This window comes from Platalea leucorodia, assembly GCF_965183815.1.
Source record: "Platalea leucorodia genome assembly, chromosome: 7".
NCBI lineage: Eukaryota > Metazoa > Chordata > Aves > Pelecaniformes > Threskiornithidae > Platalea > Platalea leucorodia.
In genome coordinates, this window is record NC_138829.1 from 3,534,209 (window position 1) to 3,556,892 (window position 22,684).

The following is a 22,684-nucleotide window of genomic DNA, read 5'->3' on the forward strand; positions in this document are numbered from 1 at the left end:
GGCACTGCCATCGAGGCGTTAGGGTGGCAGATTCCCGGTTTTCCTGATAAACCATCAGGGCAAGCACACAAAAAGCAGGTGCTGAGGCAACAGGTACTGTCAAATTACCATCTGCAAAGGCAGAAAGCAGCCCGCGTTCCCAAAAATGCATGAGCTGACACCATCCCAGCCCATAAGTGCCCGTACATATGCAACGGCCGAGTTGGTGCTGGGAGCAGGTTTCTTTGGGTGCTGGGAGCAGGTTTCTTTGGGTGCTGGGGTGAGCTACCACCCTGCAGCCACTCACCCTTGTGCTTGCAGGGGGCACCGAGGGGAACCTGGGCAGTGATGCTCAGGAGGGGGGTCCACCGCTGTGTCCGAGTCTTTTTGCCTAAGCAACATATATATTTTTATATAGAATCAGATCTAAACCATTTAGCACCAGAACCTCTCACTTCAAGGACTTGCCTCAAAACCAAGAACCCCAAACACGCGTTAACTCCATAAATACCAACAACCTGAAGAAGCTGAATATAGGGGGGGGCTGCGGGCTGGTAGCCCACTGCCACCGACCCCGAGGAGCTCGTGTGACCTCCCTCCCCGTGCCGGGGCCCCGCTGCGGAGGGCGATGGGGTCCCTTTGTGCGGCGGGGGCTCGGGGTCGGCCACCGCCGGCGGGAGGACAAAGGGGGGCCGGGCCGGGCATGGGGGGCCGGCGCATCCCGATGTCAGGCACGGCATTGTTCCCCCGGCCCCGATGGTGCTACAGCTGGATGCGGGTCGCACACGTCGGCGGGCCGCGCACGGGAGCGGCGATCCCAGGAATGCATTATTATTATTATTTGGGCAGGCGCGTGCTTGGCCGGGCTGAGGAGCAGATGGCCGCGGCTTTCAATGCTTGCCACCCTCCAGCCCGGGGCCCGGGCGAGCATCTGCAGCCTGTGCCGTTTGCTCGCGGTGGCCTCTCCCCATAATAAGGCAGCAACCTCTCCCCCCCGCCATCTGCTTCAGCGAGACAGACCTTTGTTCTCCGCCAGAATATATTGCTAATTAAAATGACGATCAGGAGCGCACGCTGAGCCTGTTCCGCTTCGCACGCGGCAAGGTGAGCCTCGCACCAATGCTGACGGCCCCCGTTTTTCCCTGCCTGCGTGCTTGCCCAGAGATCAGCTGCCTGCTCGGAGCAGCCAGAGCAGAGACCCCGAAAGACAGCAGATCTCCACACCCCGCTCTGCCAGTTGCCTTCAGCTGCAAAGCACCAGAGTCACATCAATAACGCACTTTTGCGGGGAGCAAGCGCAATCCCGAGCTGCTATCTGCAGATCCTGGCTTTACGGGACAGTTGCCCTTCAGGTCCTGCATGTACAAATGCAAACTCCCAAAGGCAAAGAGTTTCAGCCTGACCCTGCCAGAAGGTTTTGCTCTGAGAGGCCGTGCCATACTGGAAACCACTCCATGCAGAAGCAAACGCACAGATGTCTGCGCAGCGAGTGGCTTCCGCAGGCACTGAAGGGACAGAGCTGGGACACGACAGCGGTTTCTACAAGCTGCAAGCAGGAGGGACCTTTCCCGGAGCAGAGCCCGCAGCTGGGGAAGGGGAGGTGACAGATGCCCTACGCTGAGGTTTGGAAGCCCGCGTGGCCTTACGACTGGCCACGTCTGGCTGTGTGCCCAGGGGCGCGCTGCTGGGGACCCGTGAGCCGAAGGGTGCTGCTGCCCTACCCCCGGCTTGGGGTCGGTACCCCATGGCCACCAAGCCTGCTCCCCATCCCAGCCCCGTGCCATTGCACAGATCATCATCGTCAGGTGTAATGCAAGGCGAAAAGGAAACTAAGGCAAGGTCACAGCGCTTCCCAAGGACACTGGGCCAGCTCTCAGCTGCCACGGGCTTGAAAGCCCAACAAGACCCATCACCTGTATCAAGAGTTCAGGACAAACAAGCTCAAGTGACAGCCAGAGCCAGACATGCACAGCTTTGACCACCGCAAGCTTTCACATTGCATTTCTAGGTGCTTTCACGGCTGCAGCTCCATAGCACCACATCCATAAAGCTGCCAGAGCCACCCGTTTCTCATCACCTATTAACCCAGCAGCATCCATGGGGACAAACTCATGCGGGTCAGAGGGAACCTCGGGATCCCTACACCACCTTCTGCTCACGGCAGGGTCAGCGCTGAATTCAGACCCGGCTGCTCATGACTTTGTCCACTGGCACCTGGAAAGCCACCAGGGAGGTGGCAGAGCCTCTCTGGGCAGCCGATCCCAGGCACAGACCAGCCCTCCAGCCTCTCCTCTCGTGTTTACAGAGACAAGAAGGGGAAGGAAGCCTCTCAGACAGAGCCTGAGCCCTTTTAATTGGCACCGGTTGAAAGAAAGCACCAATTAAGCCACAGTGCCCCAGTTCTCAGGCCAGCAAAACACCCTGGGCTGGAGGCAGGCTTGCAGAACGCAGGCAGCAGCGTGTTTATAGGCGCAGCGGGAGAAACCTGGGCAAAGGCTGGTTGTTGTGCTGAGCCCCAAGAAGTCAATGCTTCAGGAGTCTCCAACACCACCCAGCATTTCAGCCCCGGGACCCCCAATGCCTTCAAGCAACTAATTCCTATGCATACTGAAAGGATCTTCTTTTAGAGACAACAGAGTAATGCTGACAAAGATGGAAAGTGGGGATTTTACAAATTTTGCTCAAGTTGCAAGAGAATTAACCATCCCATCCACCCCAAAAGGTGCAACAAGAGGTCCCACCAGGAGACCGATGCAGCCAGCGGGCAGCACAGCATGGTTACCAGTTGAGTTCATTGACTGGCCCTGTTAATAGGCTAGCCTTTTACACCTCCTCGACAGCTAAAACAGAGGAGTGAGATTAGAGCGGCCTCTTCTATCGAGGGCATCGCTTCCCTGGGGGTCGTGAGCAGATTAACATTGACTTCAAGGTCAGGGCAGCCCACGTGGCCGGCACCAGGAGATGGATGAGCATCCCCATGGTGGTGCGCAAAGGTTACCGAGAACGGGGTAAAGAAGCTGGCTCTGGTGGAAAAGCTTTTCTTTGAGTTTTTTGTATTTATTTCTAAGCTCAGCTGCACAGGAATAACACTGGAAACCTGGAAATTTCTCCCTTGCTTCCCCATGCAGGGTTGGGCATCCCCCTGCACAGCTGGCTGCAGAGCTCCCCATCTCTAGGCAAGCACATGGAAAGGCAGGAGACAGAGGAGGGGAGAAAGCGGCAGCATTTCGCCTTCCCACTGGAAAACTCCCACCGTGCGCTCCTGAACACGCGACGCTGAATCGACAATACTGGGCAAACTGGGGCAGGCTGGAACGAGCCCCGCGCCAGGGAAACGCTGCTGTGGCCGTTCGCTAATGCACGCCACCCAGGCACTCCTCACCTTTTGCTCTTCTGTTCTGGAGAAGCAAGAGGAGGTTCTGGGGTTGAAAGCACTAGCACAAAGAGAGCCACTAATTTTGATCACAAAACGAGGGAGGAAAACACATCGGGATTTTTGAGCAAGTCTATGTACAGGCATATGTGGGGCATGGGGGCTCCTGAGAGCCGTGCAGCTCCCGGGGTGGCCAACCTTTTCCTTTCGTGCAGGAGCATGCAAGCTGTTTGCTCGGAGGATAAAATGCAGAGGACTGACCAGAGAAGCTGATGGCTCCGGTGGTAGGGCACCGTCCCAAGGCAGCCGCCCGCTGCGGAGCTCTGCCACTCACCACCCCTCTTCCCCATCCCCTCTACCAGAGCGCGCCGGAGCCATGGCTGGGTTTTTGCAGGTGAGCTAACAGATGAGGATGTTCTACTTCTGCTCGCTTCGCTCCCAGCCCACGCTTCGTTAGCCACAGAGGCAGCGTTACAGCCCTTGCTTAATTGCGGGCCTGCGCTGCAGCCAGGGGCGCGGGGAAGCCAGCGGCGCCGGCACCCAGGGAATTCAGGGCTGGAGCAAGGGAGGTACCGCCTGGCACGGCTGATCCCTGGGGACAGGCAAGGAGGGCGACCATCGCCTTCGCTGGGACGACCCCAAGGACATCCAAACCACCCGAGGACAGTGTGGGGAGCAGCAGCGTTTGAGGGGTGCAGCGATGTTTGAGGGGTGCAGCCCACGCTAGCGCCCGGCCCCTGCCCGCTCACCTCCTCGCGGTCGCTGGAGGCGATGTGCGGGGGATGCGCTTCCTCGCTCAGCGGCTCGATGACGGTCACCTCGGCAAAGTCCTCCACCGACTCCTGGAACTCCGGCAGGGACCGCCGGCCGTAGCGTTTGCCGCCTTTGATGTACTTGGGCTGGGCTTCTGGGGAAGAATCTGTGAAAGTCAAGAAGAAAGCCCATCGGTAACATGATTTTTGCAGATCCAGCTCCCAGGTGACAGCACACAGGGCTGGTTTGGTTGCAGTGTTTCAAGCACTAAATTGCCACCACCCTTCCCCTTGGGCAGACACCAGTGGCTGCTCCTTTCCAGGACCACTACCCTCACCGTGGTATCAGGCCTGATGGGCTGGAATTGGTCCTGCTCAAAAAAAAAAAAAAAAAAAAGGCTATCGCAAAGGGGAATCAGGGCTCTGTCTTCCTCACCCTTCCCCAATTCCCAAATCAAGTTTGCTCAGTGAACAAGATGAGGAAAAAAAAAACCCTCAATCTTGCAAATGCAGCCTCGGATGGGAAGTCGATTAGGTCTCCCCTCCTTGCACTCATCTTCATTACCAGCGATGGGCAGGTTTAATTAGGGACAGCGTAGCGCTTGAGCAGCTCAGGTCTCCAGATTACACAGACACCTGGGCGACTGCCACCGCTTTCGGTGGATTTAAATCACAGCTCGATTAAAAGCGTGAAAACAACCGGGCGAGTGAGGAAAAAAAATTGGGCAAGTTTGGAGGCGAACATCTCCCGAGGCCCGACACGAGCAGCTGATCCGGGCGACGGCGGGGCAGGTCCCAGCTTGTGCTGTGCAACTAATGCCAACTGCAAGATCTAAATAACCCTTTGGAGTCGTCATCTAATTACAGGGGGCTCCGCTCGCATTCCCCGGCTCCCTGCAGCAAGCGCCTGCCTTCGGGGACTGAATTATCCGGGAGCACTCACGGACAGGGATCAAAACAAAAAATAAATAAGCACGTTTTGGGCTATTTTCAGTGAGAATCATCCGACGTCTGGAGCAGGGGGCAAATTAAACGGAGGACCAAATTAACCAGGGATTCAATTAGGGAAAGGCTGTCCGCCACGCTTTGTTTCAGTGTTTGCTAACCTTACCATCGAAACCCCCCCAGGACTCGATCATCTTTATTTTCCGCCACTTGCAGCGTACCGAGGCAGTGGCAAGAGCAGCAGCTTTTTAAAATTTTATTTGCAGAGCGCTCTGGTACAAAATAAATGCAAGAGTGCAATACTAATAAGGAGCAGGGATGCTGTTCAATCATTGACAAACGGTACGCAGAAAGCAGCGGGTCTCTAAACCCCCCTGCCCAAATGCCTCCTTGGATAATATTCCTTTAGATATGGAAGAAGGCTTCAAGCTTGTTAGAGGAAAAATATTCTGCAACTTAGCTATGCAATGAATTATAAAATACACAGGACTAGGAGGCCTTTGATTCCTCCAGCCTTGCACTCCATCCATCCATATTGCAGCTCTAGGGAACAAACCCGGCGCCCGTGTTTGAACAAGGCCATTTTAACAAGATTTGCTGCAGCTGGGACTCGCACATGAAAGTTGTGCGATGAAGTGCGCCGATAGAAAAATCGCACTGAGACAGGCTGATTAAGTAAGAGCCCGAGAACAAAAGCAAACCTTATCACTCCTATTAAAGCCTGCCCGGTGGTGAACAATCTCCATCGAGCAGCTCTCTCTGAAATGCTAATATTTGTGGCTACTCATTCACCCATTTATTTTCTCCCTGCCATTCTCCCCCACCCTTGCAGAAGAGGGCTGGGGGCTTTGTTTTTTTTTTCCCCCCCTCCCCTCGAGAAATAATTTTTCCTCCTCTAAGACAGAAACGCACCTCCGCGCCCATCTGTCTTTGGAAAGATGCGGGAGAAACGAAGCCGTAATTTAGCAATAATGAAGCTATGGCTTGATTTCCTTCTGGATTTCCCAATGCTCAGAAGAGCCCCGTTTCCACCCCCCAACCCCGACAGCGGGTTTAACCACTGCTGCAGCTGAAAACCCAGCTGCACATGGAAACCCAGGCGCCTTCGCGCCATGCCAAGCGCTTTAACAGCGAGCGGGGAAACGGGAGCGACTCCCCACTGCTGTGTTTTATGCATTCGGAGGCTGGCAGCTGATTTCTCTCTCTCCCCTTTGGTCTGAGCTCCTGGGTGTGCCTCTTTTCCCTTTGCAATTGAAAAAAATTGTAAAGCCTGAGAACATCCCTGGGAGGGAAAGGTGACCCTTCCCAGTTTGAGAAGAGCATAAAGTTTGCTCCTGCCTTGCAAAGCTCTGACTTTGAAATAGGCTGTGCCTTAGCCCAGCTCCCAAGGGGATCCCAGCTCCCAAGGGGATCCCAGCTCCCAAGGGGATCCCAGCTCCCAAGGGGATCCCAGCTCAGGCACCCTGAAATCCCGTTTCCAGAGCCAGGGTTCTTTCGTTAACACTGGGTTACAGCTCTTCGCCTGCAAGCCCCTGTGCACCTTTGCGCCGTTGGCTGCCGGCTGCATGGTGCAGAATAAAGCCCTCGTGTTACGGGGCACTGCGCCAGCGTAAGGGACCCCATCCTGCAGCCCCATCCCGGGGAGCACGGACCCGGCTCCTTTGCAGAAGGCCCCAGGCACCATCATCTCCGGAGCGGGTGTGCATGGATACCTCCCGTACCTGCAGCATCCTTAAGCCCCTCCGCCCTCCTGCTTGCCCAACGCAAACGCCCAGCACAGCAGCCGGTGCCCTCGATGCTCCCACCACCCCCAGTATTTAGGGAAAGCTGAGCTCCCAGCATCCCCAGTATTTCGGGAAAGCTGAGCACACATGCCAGCAAAAAGCAGCAACCCGTGCTCCCCGGCCACAGAAAGTTCACCGACGACCTGAACCGAGTTTCTCATTTCCAGCCACATGATGAGGAAGGAGCAAAAGAGCTGCTCAATCCACCCGTGCTTTCAAAGGCACATGAAGAAACAGGAGGGAAATGTCAAAATCAATGCTTCCCGTGAGACAGATGCACGTGAGACAGCCCCGTGTGCTATTTATCCCAAACGCTGCAAAATATACCCCTGTATTGAACACCGAGGGGAGGCTGCTCTTGCTCGAGTCTGCTCTCTGGTACCCCCTTCTGCAGGCGAGATGCTGCTCCTCATGGACCCTCGCTATTGTGCGGCTGACAAGCCACCAAGAAAGGGGGAAAAAAAAGAGAAAAAGAAAATAGGTCGAACCCTCCCTGCTTCCTACAGCCCTCGGCAACGCGTCGGCTTAGTAAAACACACACTCCGGAGCTGGCGTCTAATGAGACACCGGGGTCTGATCTGCCCCCCTGAACTGCCCCTGGGCTGGGGGTGGGAGCTGCCGGGAGAGCGAGCCTCTCACCTTCCTTCCCTGCTGCCTGGGGTGGAGTTGTGACCCCCAAAATGCCCCCTGAAAAAAAAAAAAAAAACAAACAACCAAAACCAACCCTAAACCTGCATTTCATAAGAACCCCCCTCAATTTAAACACTGCAGACAGAAGCCATTGCTTCCCCAGCTCGCTCCCCGCCATCCATCTCGGCAGTTAAACGTCTCCATGGTTAGAGATTTACACTTGATTTTCTGCCTTTCTGCGCTAGATAAGTCATTTCGAAATCCTGCTCTGCTCTCAGACGCTGGGGAAGGGGGGGGGCTCCCCTTGATGGCGAGCAGCATTTTCCTGGGCCCAGCATCAAAGCCACCGAGCGCAGACAAAAGGGGCTTTAGAGGAGGAAGACCCTCGCCCTGTGAGCCCGTCGTTTAGAAGCAAAATTAATTTCTTTGCTGCTTTTAAGATTTGGAAGGGAGGGATCCTCTTCGCGGCAGCAGACAGCCTACTGCTGGGCAAAGCACATCGCAACTAGGATCTGCTAAATCCTAATCCCCCGAGATACCGGGTACTGTCTAAACTCCTCCTAGTCCTTATTTCACACTTGAGGCTCAGCAACCGAGGCAGAAAGGAGCAGCAGCAGGGTCACAGCGGCCCAAAACCAAGGCATTTCAGCCCAGAGGCATCGCCTGTCCTTAAATCACCCCCATCCCAATGGTGGCATTGGTTTTATACCTGTCCCTACCCAAGTCTTCTTGCAGAGCCGGAGCCAGACCTTTACAGCCTTCCCGCCGCGGGTGGGATCCCTGCAAGGGCATCAGCCCCACCAGCTCCTCTTCGGGCCGACAACTCTGTCCATGTGCTGGGAAGCAAAAAAACCCAACAGCCCCTCGTGACCGCATGGAGGATGGCATCAAGCTGCTCTTTAATTTATCCTGGGTGTTCCCGTAATCCTGCGCTCCACCCCGGTAATCCCTCCCTATCTGGGCTTCCAACATACAGAGCTGACTTTATTTGCCATAATGGGGAGGAAAAAAGCCTGATTATTTTTTTTTTTCCCCTAAACACCCACATAACTGACTTTTTTTTTCCCTTCTTCCCTATTTTATTGTCCCCAGACACCCCCTCACTGCTACAGCGACCCATGGACAAAGAGCATCGGCGGCAGCAGCACCCAGCCCGGGTCCCACGGGGCTCCCAGCAGCCATGGGCTCAACCACTCACGCTCCTGCATGCAGGAGCTAAAATAACCACTCAAATCAGCACTATTTTAAGACACATTCAGGCCTTTTTCTGCTTTTCCCGGAGCTTCCCCCACTCCGCTGCCCAGCCACGCCACTTCCCGGCAGAGCCGGGGTTTGCCCGGCCAGCTGATGCTCTGGTCACAGCTGGGTCTGTGTCCCCACATCAACGTCCTCGAGGGGACAGAGCTGATGACAGCGGCGCTGGCAGCTCTGCCTGCCTTGGTTTTCAGGGCTGCTTCCCAGGCAAAGTGCCTGCAGCCTGCCAGAACCATCCTCCGTGCCAGTCTTCCCTTTGGAAAGGGAATTTAGCTTCTTTGCCAAGAAAAAAAATAAATATATCAGCTGCTCTCTGCAAGCCTGAGCGCCTCTCCCACCTGCTGCTTCCCCCCCAAAACGGGGAAACCCCCACCGTCAGCCGCTTCTGCAGGAACCGCTTTTGCACCCCAGGGCAGTTTTGGTTCCTTGTCCCCAGCCCTGTGACCCCAGGGGCTGCTCCGGCGCCTGTGGGCTCCTTGTGCCAAGCCGCCCTCCCTGAGCCAGGCTGGGCTGCACCCGTGACGGGTGCCCTCGGCCGTGGAGCGCGGACGGTCTGGGGGCTGCAGGGGAGCGGAGACACGAGCCCTCCGGCCGCTCGCAGACCCAAGGGACCTCCCCACCGCCCACGTCCCCGAGTAAAACCACAGCACCGAGGCACACGGCTGCTTCCCTGCAGAGCAACCTCTCCAGATGCAGCAAACAGCCTTAAAATCTGTGCTTTTTTTTTTCCCCCAAATTAAATTTTCATTTAAATGATACGATTTGAAGCCCTTAACTCAATTTTTCCCAAGCCCGCGGCGGGCTGTAACACCAGCATTTCCACAGTCACTGACAGTTTGACACCAACAGCACAAAGCAGCTTGTTCTCCAAATCTCAAGTTTGATCTAAATTAAAAGAAGCAAAGACTTTGGTGTTAACCAACCTGTCAAAACGCATTAAAAATAAAGGCCTCCCAGGCTTGCCGGGCGCAGGCTCCCTACCTGCACCGCGTGCCCTTTGATTACCTGCCGTGCAAAACCCAGTGACAGACGTGTCCCCAAGGAGGGCTCTCCAGCTCCCACGCAGCCTCTTGCCGCCTGCGTTTGTAATTTCCCCTGCAATAACCCCAAATGTAGCCCTTTCTGGAAGATTTATTTATATTTAAATCAAGCCGGAGCTTCTCAGCCAGATGATTCCCCAATAAACAGAGGGCTGGATTAGTTCTGGTTCGCCCAGGCTGCCTCCTGCTCCATGCCAGCTCCTCTCCGAGGGGCTGGAAGCGATCGGAGCGGACCCGACCCCTCGCCAGGCACCGGCGAGGCTCCCCCCTCGCTCCCGAGCACCCACTGACCTGCGGGAAAACCGCATTAAGGGATGCCGGGTGCAAGAGCTGTCATCGCCCGTCTCCCTCTAAGCATTAAGAGCTTTGGAAATGAGGAGCGGAAAAAAAAAATAATCCATCAGTTGCATCTCCTGGGCCCTGCGGTTTTTGCAGCCTATTTCAGGGGGAAAGGTGTCGTTTTGCTGACTGGCTGCGCTCTCGAGCACGGGATGCTCCCGCTGAGATTGATGCTCCAGGAGAGGAAACCTGGAGTTTCCCTCTCCCCCCTCAGTAAGCTGTTTTTTCCTTCAGGGATTTCAGGCCCTGGCTGCTCAGAAGGCAGGATTAGGGATTTACATACAGGTGTGGCCCCAGGCAGCCGCCCCCCCCGCTCCAGCTGGAGCTGCAGGGGCTCAGCCCTCACCCTGGCCCCACACCTCCCCAGTGCTCCCAGTACCACCAGTCTCTCCTGCATGGGGGGGGGGGGGGGGGAGCCGCTGAAGCTGTGACCTTATTTCCTGCTGAGGGTTGAAAAAAAGCCACATTTTCAAGGTGCAGTGAAACAAAGCAAGGAAAAACCAGGACAGTGAGGACTCACAGCATCCACAGCTTTCTCCGACCAGCCCCAACCTGCTTTGTCAGAGGGCTCGTCTTGTTCAGAAACACCTTTGGGCCAGACTGGCTGTCCCCTGGGAGAAATAAAGTCACCTCGGAGCAGCTTCCTACGGGACCGAGCTCACCCTGCTCATCCCAGACACAAGGAAATGGAATGGACTTTAAAAACCAAAAATCAGCGCTAGACAGGAGGGGTATTTCCATGTCCAGCAGCCCATCCCCAAGCCTTTGCTGAGAGCCTCCTCTTATAACCTTCACAAAAACAGAGTGGCATCCAAAGCCGGCACAGGTTTTTGGCGAGGCGCTGCTGTCCGCCGAGACAAATCCCACCGCCGGCCCCTGCGGAGGCACGGCAGGATCGCACCGGCTCAGCCCGGAGCAGAGGCTCCCCGGGGGCAGAGCCCCCAAACCCTCCCACCAGACCAGGGCTCCTGCGCCGGGGTCCCACCATCCTGGGGCCTGGCTCCCGGCGAGCCCCGAGGCGCCGGAGGGGAGGGCGAGGGATGCGCCAGCCCCAGCTGGGGAAAAAGCAGCAGCGGCAGCATTAAAGCAGCCATTTGATTGCCTGCCCATAGCTATCCGCTGCAGCTGGCGAGCTCCTAAAGCATCCCTGGCCACCAGAAACGACGCGGGATAGAGAGACGTCAGCCCATTTAGCAGCCATGGGACGTCTTGAGCATCTGAAGTGCTGTTAGAGCTGTCTACACGCAGACATCACGTGCCTCTGCGGGCATTTAGATTATGGTAATAGGATATAAATATCTAATAGCTCAGAAAATGCTTTTGTACAAGGCTCCACAACAGACCTTAACTCTCCCTTCCCCCTAGGTCTGGGCACCCAAACAGAAGAACTTAGCACCTAAAAAGCACTTTCTCTTCTAAGATCCTCTGTGAGAGCCACCCAAATCTGCTTCGCCAAAGAAAATGTACTGTTTTAGAGAATTCTAGTATGTACCTGCTTCTTGGAAGTGCTCTTCATTTGAGAGGGTTCTGGATAAGATGAGGATAAGTGCTTCTTTAAATTGGTCAAAGTGGACCTGTGGAAAAAAAGGAAGAAAGGAGGAAATCAGCTAGTGCAGATAATTAAATATCAGGCCAATAACCCAGCAGGAAGATAGGCAGCAACGTAAATCTCTCAGACCACCACGCCGAGCTGACAGCACGCCTGTGCCCACCAAGCGCCTTGGCAAGGGGCACGAATGAACCTCAGCTCGTTCAGGTTTGGGGCCTGGAGAAACGACAGCAAGCAACACGAGGACACAGCCAGTGCCTTTGAGCATGCGAAAAAATGATAGTTATCACAACGACCCAAAGCCACTGCTTTAGTGCATTAGTGGAGTTTTTTTCCATCAAGCAAGAACCCGAAATAGCGTGTCCAGAGGACCAGGGAGCTTCTCCATCGCTTGAGATGACCTGGCCAGGGTTGGTGGCTCCTACAGTGAGATACCAGTCCTGACCAGTGACGAGATACTCTGTTGTGGAAATGCTCCGCTGCCCTAATTAAGCTTCAGAAAACGCTTTCCAAAGCGGACAGCAGAAAGTCGCACCCTTTCCAGGGCGGCCCTGCCCCAGCTCCTGCCTGCTGCAAGGGCTGGACTGGAAATACCAGGTCTGGAGCGTGGCTATGGGAAAAGCAAGGAGGGATGATCCCACCACTGGGGTTTTTTTTCCCCTCTTTTCCACCTGTGTCTTCCTGGAAAGCCTCCTGCCTCAGCGCCACGAACAGTTGCGAAGGGGCTAGAGCATCCTTCACAGCCGGGCTGGGGAATGTCAGCAATTCCAGCCGTGGGGGACGGAAACCCGGGGACAGCTGGGGAAGCTATTTGACATGGGTCAGTGGCGAGGCAGAGCTGGCTGCTACGATTTCTTTTGGCTAAATAAATCTTCGGAGAATTTTTAGCATCGAACGAGAGACTTTGTATGTAAAGAAGCCACTGAGGTTGCTCTTGCTGGCAGAGTCGATCGCTGGGAATCCGGCACGAGGGGCAGCAGCCGCAGTCAGAGGGCATTTTAACGCTGCTGGGGGAGGCACAAGCAGCAAAGTTCAGGTCTGAAGTTTGCCAGCTTGATCTCGGGGTCGAGCCAGCCCAAAAAAAAGAGCAACATGCTCCCTGGCAGGCAGGGGCCGGCAGCGGGGCTGGGGGCTCAGCCACGGGCCCCCGGGGAAGGGGAGCACCTCGCACCACAGCTCGGGCGGTGCGAATCACCCCTGCGGTTTTAAACACAGGCTCCCCGAGTAATTAAACAGTTAGAAATATGGTCAGCAAAGGAACTTATCAGGGACGCCTTCATCTGAATACTAATTGCTGCCATTCATTTCCAAACGCTGGTGTACTTCAAAAGGACAGTTTACAGAGATAGGAGAATTTGCCTGATTAAAAAAACTTGACATTTAGACTAAATGAGGATGAATAAAAGATGAGGGTGTTCGAATAACAGGTCCCCTCCCCGCGGGATCTTCTCGGGAAGGGAACGGTGACAACAGCCACGGGGACAGACAGAGCCAGTCCCTCGGATGGGTGCTGGGGCTGGGTTTGGATGGGACACCACAGCAGCAAGAAAATAAAATAAAAATCACTTTGCATCACTCTTGCAAACACAGCAGATGAGAGGGCAGAGTAAAACCACCCGGGCAGGTGCGGAGAACCCGCGCTGCCCAACGAGCCCCGTAGCTTGGGTTTGCCGAGAAGCACTAACGGAGGGGAGGAAGGACAAGGGGGGCCGAGCCCTCGCTGCCGCAGCTGCGCGCGGGACAGATGGCTGCGGCGGCGAGGCCGCAGAGCGATTTTACCATGACCACCCCGTCCAAAGGAGCCCGGGGAAGATTAGGCTGCGGGGCAGGAGGCGGCCATCCTCCAGCCCCCCCCGTGCCAGCCCCGCGGTCAGTTGGCCGTGCAGCAGGATTAAAAATTTAAAATGCAAATCAGCAGCATGGAGACACACAGAGGGGTCCCGCAACGCCTTCTGAGCAGCAGCACCCTAGCTGTAGCCCAAGCTGGCAGAGGGGGGGATATTTTTCTTCAGGAAAACCTCCGGCCCACCCGGAGATGATGGTTATCAACAGCAGATAACCAGGAAAAACAGATGATGCTTGTGGTGTGCATTTACCTTGGATGCTGCATGTCTGTACACAGAGTACTTAAAGAGAGAAATGCAACTGTTAAAGTTAGAGCTGTGCTCAAGTACAAGCCAGGCAAGGCAGCCCGTGGGAGAGCAAAGCCACGGGCCCTACAGTATCTCACATTTTAAAGAAAGCAATCCTTTGCTTCTGCTCTGCTCCCCAGCAGTGTCCTCGCTCTGTGTCTCCATCCAATTTAAATGCCAGCGTGCACGCAGGCGGGACGTGCATCCCCGGGAGATACGGTGCAGGCAACGGCCGCATCATGGAGCGCCCCACGCGTGCGGGCTCGGTGTCCGCACGCCTCCAGCACCCATGTGTGGGGATGGAGGGTCACGCTCCTGCCTGGAAAGCCCACACCAGGGATGCTGCAGGCTCCCCACGAGTGCAAGGGGCACTGCCAGGGATGCGACAGCCCACGTGGGCAGGCACACGTCTGCATCAATCGCCTTTGGTTTTTGCTTAGAGAATATTCCCAGCAAAAGGACGGGCCTGGAGAGCCCCGGGGAGGAGAGCATTAACTGCGGCAGTGTTGCACAAAGCGCCGTCCACTTCTGGAAGACAGCCTCAGACACTCAAGCCAAACCAAAAACTTCACAAGTGCAAGGCAGAAAGTATTCAGCAGCAAAACAGTGTCAGGGTATTTAAAATCTGATACTCTTTTCAATGTGTTCAACTGAACTTGGGGTATTTTGGAAGCACCAACTTGTGCACCTGCTCACAGGGGCCTCGAACAGCAACTCCAGAGCTGATCCAAACCAGCCCGAACGCAGCAGAGCCTGGCGGCAATGCCGTGGCGTGTGTTCATGCCCACCCAGAGGCACGGATCAGGGACAGGACACGTGTCCCTGCAAACCCCCAGCGAGACCCAGGCTCTGCACAGTGCCGGGCCACATTAAGTCCCTGGTGAGGAGAATTTTGCCAGAACAAGTAAATCGGAGGCAAACAAGACTAATATGCCCATACAGACATAGCAAGCCCAGCCCAGCTTCCCCGCGGTAATCAGGGACCAACCAAGCTGCTGAGCAACCCCAGCACCTTTGAGAAATCCAGATGCTTGCTTTAAAGCAAGTTTCCTACGAAGCCATGACTTACTAGCACTAGAAAGAGAGCGTGTATGTGCCCAGCTACCTGCTGCTTCGCGCCGTTTGTCCCTGCAATGCAAAGCAGCAGCCTGCAACCCCCGACTCTCCGGGGCAAACGAGCATCGGTGGCTCCTTCCAGCTCCCTCGCCTTCATCTTCGAGCAGAGTCCTTTTCCCAAAGCCCCGTCCCTGATTACAAACTCCTTCCAGCAGCGGTGGCCAGAAGGTTGCAGAGGGAAATGGCAGGTGGGGAAGACATAGGAACGGGGCAACCTTGCAACCAAGTCTGGCATGCAAAAATCCACCGCGCGTTAAGCGGAGCAGCGACGCAGCGGGCTCAGAGGGAATATATTTGCGAGAGGTCACCAGCCGAAGCATTGAAGGGAGCTGACGAGCGAAACCCCATGCCGCGGCATCCTTGCTGCAGGCTCGCTAATGCAATAGCGCAGGGGCAGGGTGAAACCTGAACTCCTCGTCCCTGCTCGAGGACGGCCGAAGGACAGTCCTTGCGCAGGGTCCGGAGGTGCCCGACTTACCCCCATCCCTGCAAACCATATAACCGCAGTCATCGCTGCGGCCCGTGAGCACTGTCCCCGAGACGCACTCCGCGTTAGCCGCTAATTAACAGGCACTGCCTGTCGGAGGCCGGACGAGAGGGGCACGCCTGCACGCATCCTCTGCGTCCCACGGACAAGGGCAAGGGGCCCGAGGAAACAGCCTTCCCGAGGAATCCCAGGAATTGCTGTGAGCATCGCCTCCGCACGAGAAGCTCTTCTGGGATGGATTGGCTCTGCCGCAAGCCAGGGCAGGATTTACACACCCCCACCAGACCCCAGAGATAGCATGTACTCGTTAATCCCCAAAGCATGGCACAGAGCGGGACGGGGAAGGCAGCGCGTGCAGCCCCTCGCCGGGATGCCGGCTCAGCTCCCGGCCCACCCCAGCAGCCCCATCACGCCGCATCCATCCCCAGAGCAGAGCCCCCGGCACAAAAGCAAGCACGTGGCCCCGCCGAATCGCCCCTTGGCAGACAAAACCGTCCCCCCCTGCTCCCTCCTCCCTGGTGCCCTCCCATAAATCCAGGCCCCTGGAAGTGCAGGCAAACAAAGGCTGCTCCCGCCACCGAGAGGGACCATCTGCGGCAAGGAGCCGGCGGGGCAGGTGCAAGAAGCCCGCGCTCGGGGAGCAACATGTTTGCTGCTATTCTCCCGACGAGCTCCCTAGGAAACCCGGAGGATTTGATAGCTATTAAATCAGGCTCGCACTTAGACATGGACCATTGCTGCTGCTAACAAGCACAAATGCCGAGGAGACACGAAGAAACGCTGGAGACAAAGATTATTCTGACATTCAAGTTGCAGGTTGTAAGAGAGGACTGGCCCCAAAGACAAAGGGGAGAAATGAAATCAAAATGCTCCTTGGGATAGCTCGCAGGGCTGGAGCTCCTGGCTGGAACAGGGCGAGTATCACCCAAGCGCTTGGGATGCTTTAGCAGGGGCTTTTTGGTGCCGTTGGGCTGAGCGGTTTTGCTTTTCACCCACCCTGAGCAGGTCACAGGGATGAGCCCTGTCGCTTTAGCCCTGACCAGCTGCGACAACCACATCTTTAGTATCGCTCTTCCTTTCCCTCTATCCCACCATCCTGCGAGCGGCAAAGCCGGATAACAGCATCCGAGCGGCAGAAGCTCAAGAGCAGCACGGAGTCTCCGGTGCTCAACCAAATGCCACGCTGCAACTCCAAAGGTCAGAAACCTCCGTCTGGATCCATCCGTGCTCCCGCACCAGCACCGCTCGCTGTCAGCAGAAGAGCTACAGCCCCGGGGCAGGTGAGGAAGAGGAGGCTTTGTTCGTTAAAGGAATTATTTTGTTATGTGAAAACTGCAGTTTGATAGGAAATTGGAGTCGGGACAGCTGCTTAGCTCATGTCTATCCAGAGCCCTGGCTGCCCTGCTCTGTGTTTTCTGATTTTAATGAGCAGTGATGGGATTTCAGGGTGATTTTGAAAGAAGAATCCGACGCACTCCAAGCACAGCGTGCCGGGAAGGAGGGAGCAGGAGCACAAGGACGTCCATGCTGAACATGAAGGTCCCCCAAGGACGAGCAGCTTGTGCTCAACACCCTGGCATTTAACTCTATAAAAGTACAACCACAATTGAAAAATCGCTTTGGAAAGCGTGGTGTGCTCACCAGCCACAGCTCCCCTGCGGGCTGACGGGACACTGCAGCCTCGCAGAAGGAGCCATTTGTCCCCAAAAACTTGTCCTAGGTGGGTCTGTGATAACGGCAGCGGCCTGTGACACCAGCATCAGGTAACACGGACCTGCCAGCTCAGCCAGCGACTGCTGGAGTTGGACAATATTCTCTGCTTTAGAGAAACGTGCATGCCTGCATGCAGCCCCACCAGTTTAACTACAGCTTAAGTCAACGTAAATCACAGGCTCAAGCCCTGGCTTTAGGTCCCTGTCGCATCCCAAGCGCCGCAGAGTTTGTGCAAGCAGCCGGTGAGCTGGTTCGGGGAGATGACCCAGGCCGGCAGCGGCACTAACCGTGCCCTGTGAGCCAGCGCGGGCTTGGCCGAGCACCGGGGCAAGGGCAGCGGGGACCCGGCGCTCAGTCCGGCCTTGGACACTGGAAAAAACACACCCTGCATCAGTGCAACGCCAGCACACAAGGCTAAGCGTAAAATGGTGGTTTCTGAGAGTTTCAGACAGCCTCCAGTCAGGGAAGACAGAGCAGCGAGCAGTTCCCTTCCCCGTTATCACTGAGCTCCCCCCCTCGGAAGCTGCCCTGCGCCCACCCTGCTCAACAGAACAGACACTGCAAATCCTGCAGCCCCAGAGCCTCAGGGATGTTGGATATTCACAACTTACAGACATTCAGCCTCTTTCCATCACCCTCCCACGTGCGCAGGAGCAGGCGCCCGGCACTGCCTTGCTCCCAAGCCCCGGACCCCCCCATTGCCCCCCACCATCACCCCAGCCTTACCCTGCCTAGGAGGTTGCCTTGGAGGAGGGTCTGCTGCAGCGCCGGGGCCACCTCCTCCAGGTGCAGCATGTGGCAGAGGTCGGTGAGCTCCTCCTGCCCCAGGGACCCCGTGCCCGTGCTGTCGAAGCTGTCGAAGAGCTCCTTGAGGCGAGCTTCATACTGGTCCTGCTCAGCTTCATCCATCCCATAGCCTGCCACGCTCACCTGCGGGGAGAAATGGGGCCGGTGAGCATCGACCGCAGCGCCCACGGCACAGCATGCAAAGCTGAAAACCCCGGGGCTGGTACGGGGGCAGCCCACCAGGCTGCAGTTTTTGTTCGCGTTAAGTGAACCTGGTGCTCTGCCACCCCTCCGGCCTCTCGCATCCCACTGGGTGAAGCCAGAAGTCGCACAGCAGAAAGACCAAGGGAAAAATCCCTGCAGAGCCAAGGCCTCGGGGCGGGGAGGCCCGGGTGGCTGGGGCAGCCCTGGGTTGCACATCCCTACCTGCCGCCTCGCGCTGGCTCCAGGAGCGGCTCATTTCGCTCGGCTGGAGCAGCTGAGCTGCTGCAGGGAAAATTGTTCCCTTGAGCTCCCCTGGCTCCCAGGTGTTGCAGGTGATGCCTTGCCCGCCTTAGTGAGAAGATAAACAACGATCCCAGCTCAGCAGCAGCAGGGAGCAAAGCGGGGGGCTCTGCCTGCCCAGGGGAGGGTGGGAGATCCCAACCGCTGCCTCTCCCCCCACCCCGAACGCTTCGGGACAGCCAGCCACCACGCACACCCCCCTCCACAAACACAAAACACAGCCCCACGCCAAATATGCTCCTTTTTATATCGGCCTGGGTGCAGGGAGCCCCAACGCGCCATCAGCCCTGTTGATGCCAGCCTGCAGCATCTCTGCTTTACTTCGTGACCCTGGCACAAAGCCACACGGTGCCCTGTGCCCGGGGAGGACGCGTCCCCGCTGGGTCACTGCCCAGTCCTGTAGCACTCACTGCACTGCTCCTTTAGGTACTTCAGGTCAAACCCTGCCTGAAGGCAGAGAAGTATTTGATGGGGACACTGCTAGGGTGGCAGCAAACCCAGTCCCAGAGCAGAGCTGACCCCGGCATGGAGACAGCCGAGACGTACCTGGTCCCCTGCACCAGCAAACAAAGCCCAAGCGGCTTCCCTGCCACTTGCCCAAGGGCTTCGTCCTCCCCTCCGAGTCAACAGTTTTTCATCTCTCTCATCCCACGGCTAACCAGAGCATCGCAGCCCCAGGAGCTCTTTTGGCAGGGGAGCAGGGAGGGAAATTTCCTGTTTGAAATGAAGGATTCGGCTGGCATCCATCTCCCCAGCCCGGCTGCGGGGCTCCCCACCGGCTCGGGGCAGCGGCAGCGTAACCCAGTGCCACAACACAGCCTTGGCGTGCGTGGCCACTGCGGGGGACGTGCCACCACCCCGAGAGGCACAATAGCCACGGCAGCCCATCCCCGGGGTGCAATGGGCATCGCAGGGACCCAGCACCCCAAGGCCACAACCCCAAGATGCTCGGCCAGCCTCAGACCATCACCCAGTGCCAGCCAGGTCTCTGTGTGAATTTTGTTTTGCCCACGTTGCCGCAGGTTGTCTCAGCCAGATTTCCCAAAGCGGGGGTACAAACCCCCTCGCTATCCAGCCCTGCTACAGAGCAGCCACCTCTCCTCCTCCCTCTCGGCATCGCAGGGTTCCTGCGGCCTACTGCGTCACCGGCGCTGCTCATGGACACCCCAGAACAAGCGACCTGCCCCGACTGCAAGGTGCAGCCTGGTTTCACCCCCCTGCCCACGGCTGCAGCCTCGAGCACCGCTCTGATCTTCAAGAGCATCACGAGCTATCACATCAGCTCGCACAAGCGCCCCGCGGCAGGGGGGCACTCAGAAAACCCTGTCCCACCACCGCGGCTGGATAACTGGGAAATCTCCGGGGCAGACGCTGCAGCAGCCGTGTCCTTGATTTCACTGGCCACAGGAGTGGATGCCAACGCGGAGCTGCACCAGGCTCCCGCGCCTGCTGAGGGATGTGGGGCCGGTGCCAAGCGGCGCGCAGGGTCCACGGGCCAGAAATAGCCCAGCCCGGCTGTCCTTCCTCCCATGCTGACACGGGCAAGGACAGCAGCATCGCCAGACCTCTCGAGAGAGCCAACACAATCCCTCCCCATCCCCACATCGCTCTACCTGAGCCTCACACCCTCAGTGTCCCCTGGTTTTTTACCTCCCCAGATGCCTCTTGAGCTGCTTTAGCAAAGCACCCAAACGCTGCTGCGAGGGTGCAGACGCATTTGCATTCAACCCAGGGCGCAGAGGAGGAGTCAGCACCCAAAAACTCAGGTGCTTGCAAGCAGAAGGAAGGCAGCAAACTAGTTTCCCGGTTCTCACACTGGCAACCCCATTTCCCACCCGCGCCCCGGGGGCTCAGTGGTGGCTGCTGCCAGGTACCAGCATCAGGAGAGCCCTGCACGCCCCGGTCCTACACCCCGGCAGCCCCAAAACTCACAGCCGAGCCTGCAGCAAAGGTGACTCCAACCCATGGAGCTTCCCAGGCATTTTTGAGCCTCTTATCTTCAGGGTCAGCCACCTCCTGCACCCCAGAGACCTCTCCAGCACCTGACCCTAGCTCCACAGCACCAGAACCAGTTCCCCCAGTTAGACAGTGCAGAGAGCTAAATGCCACCTCCCAACATGCCCCCAAGCACCCATGCTGCCAGAGCATTGGGGTCACCCTCTCTCGATGCTGTACCAGCAGGCAGCCCCAAAAAACTTAGGAGTCTGGATGGGCTGAGGGAGGAAGCACTGGGCAGCCCATAAAACCACCAAGAAAAACGTGATCCCCAAAGGAGAAGAGCATTGGGTGCATGGTCCCTGCCTGGGGCCAGGCCTGTCCTACTGCCCAGGTGAGTTTTTGGCGAGGGCACGGTGGCCCCGGCAGCCTTGCATGTCCCCACGGCGAGGGATGGCCGGAGCTCACTGGGCTCCGCACCAGTTTGGCACGACCCAGCCACCCCTGCACAGCCCGGGGAGGGCATTTCATGCTTCCCGGCATAAAAAGCATCAGAAATAAATAAAGAAGGACAACGCTCTTCGCCTACCTGCAGTCAGTCAACGACGGCGAGCTGCCGGCAGCGAGGCGATCCCGCACGCATCCTGCACAACCTCCATCTTAGGAAGCCAGCTCCGGCACGCAGCCGGCTGTGCAAGGTGACCCAAGATGCCTACTCCCGGCTGAATTATTCAGCAGCGCTTCGAGAGGGGGGGAAAAAAAAAAACCACCCAACCCTGCTACCTGATGCGCTCGCGAGGCTGCCTGGCATCACCCAGCAGTCAAAATAATGAGGTCAGCAGCATCAGAGACCCGACACGCACAGCCGCCCTCCGCACCCGCGCGCCGGAGCTGCCTCGCAGGGTGGGAGATGGGAGACTGGCAGCAGAGAAAGGGCTAAGAGGGGAGGGAGGGAAGACAAGAGGCACACAAAGCCCGAATTAAACCCCAGCCTTTCATCTCCGCTCCAGATGGGCCAGCAGCTGAGATGCAGGAGGGCGCCGGGAGCCGGCAGGATAATAGGGGCGGGCGGCAGCTGAGCGGGGGCTCCCCGGTCCCCTGCGAGGAGGAGAGGGGCCGTTCCCCGCGTAGGGCATCACTTTCTGCAGATTTATAGCTGGCCTTCTGTGTCGTGTTAAGTCCCCCAAAACGACCGGCTTGAGCAGACGGCGCAGAAAGGTGCGGGTTTGGGAGAAGTGCTTGGAGTCATAACCACATTAGTCTTTATTTCTCTTCTCCCTATAACAAGTCCCGGGAAGCAAAGCACTCGGGCATGATGAGAAAAGGAAGTTTTCACCGGCGTTTCTTTCCTTCCTTTAAATCCACCCCCTCCCGAGAGCCAGATAACCTTCACGGTGCACAATGTAGAGGCCTGATACGACTAAATTCTTAGCTAAATTTAACTCAAACAATATAGGCTTAAACAGTAATTACTGCTTCGCATATTAAGTGCCTGGAATCAATATCAACCTCCAAGCTTTAGCCTCAAACTAATGAGGACACAGATTACCTGGTCAATCAATGGCACCATCAAGTAAGAACACTACAATTAGCACAATGCCTTTTTTTTGTGCAAAACACAATTAATACAAACAGCACGGTTGCTGCTGCACAGGGGCATGACGTGGAGATCTCGGGGATGCTGTGCCTGGATGCCAACATCCCCTCTCCAGGGCTATGGGCTGCCCTGCCTCCTCCCAGCCAGCTCCTTCACGGGATAGCAAGGAAAACGCGGCTTTCGCCACTACTCTTGATTGCCTCCGCTCAAACGAGGGATGCCCAGCAGAGCAGCATCACCTGGCCACCTCCAAAACACGTGTACCCACTCCCCGAGATGTCACTATCCGATAGCATCCACCCAGCACCAAAGAGCAAGGCCACACGTGGGCAGGTCAAAAGCAACTTGCCCTTCCCTATGTACTTGGGGCAACCAGGACAACGTGAACACAGTTGGCAAAAACCACCAGGACCCCATTTTTTAATGGCAGGGTTTATGATGAGATGCCCAGCAGCCTCCAAAACCAGACCCTTGAGCCCTTGCTGGAAAGCCAGAGCTGAGGTTGTCTCATCTAATTCATTATCTCCTTTCCCTAATGAACCATCTCATCCATCACAGCTGCGGCTAAGCTGCTGTGATTCACCACGTACATCCCCAAACCCGCACGCCGCTGCCTGCGTCGGGGCGATTTCCAAGCCCAGCCCACCCCGCACACCCCGACCCCTCTTGGGGAGCCGTGACTCCGCAAAGGGTCATACCGAGAAACCAAAGGGAATGGGAGAAAAACCCCAAGAGGACAATGAAGCACCCAAATATCAGTAAATCACTT

The 22,684-nt window shown here is 56.7% G+C and overlaps 1 protein-coding gene across 1 annotated transcript in view; it reads right to left on the minus strand.

Annotated features, from left to right (window-relative positions):
* Positions 1–18,017, minus strand: part of NIN (ninein) — a gene marked incomplete at its 3' end in the record, with an annotated part of 56,929 nt that extends 38,912 nt beyond the window's left edge. The window contains exons 1-3 of the mRNA XM_082318671.1: positions 17,820–18,017; positions 11,589–11,670; positions 4,102–4,271 (exon numbers count right to left, since the gene is read on the minus strand). Of these exons, the coding sequence (XP_082174797.1) occupies positions 4,102–4,271; positions 11,589–11,670; positions 17,820–18,002 (435 nt within the window). The 5' untranslated portion in view covers positions 18,003–18,017. The remainder of the gene's footprint in view (positions 1–4,101; positions 4,272–11,588; positions 11,671–17,819) is intronic.
* Positions 18,018–22,684: the final 4,667 nt, after the last annotated feature.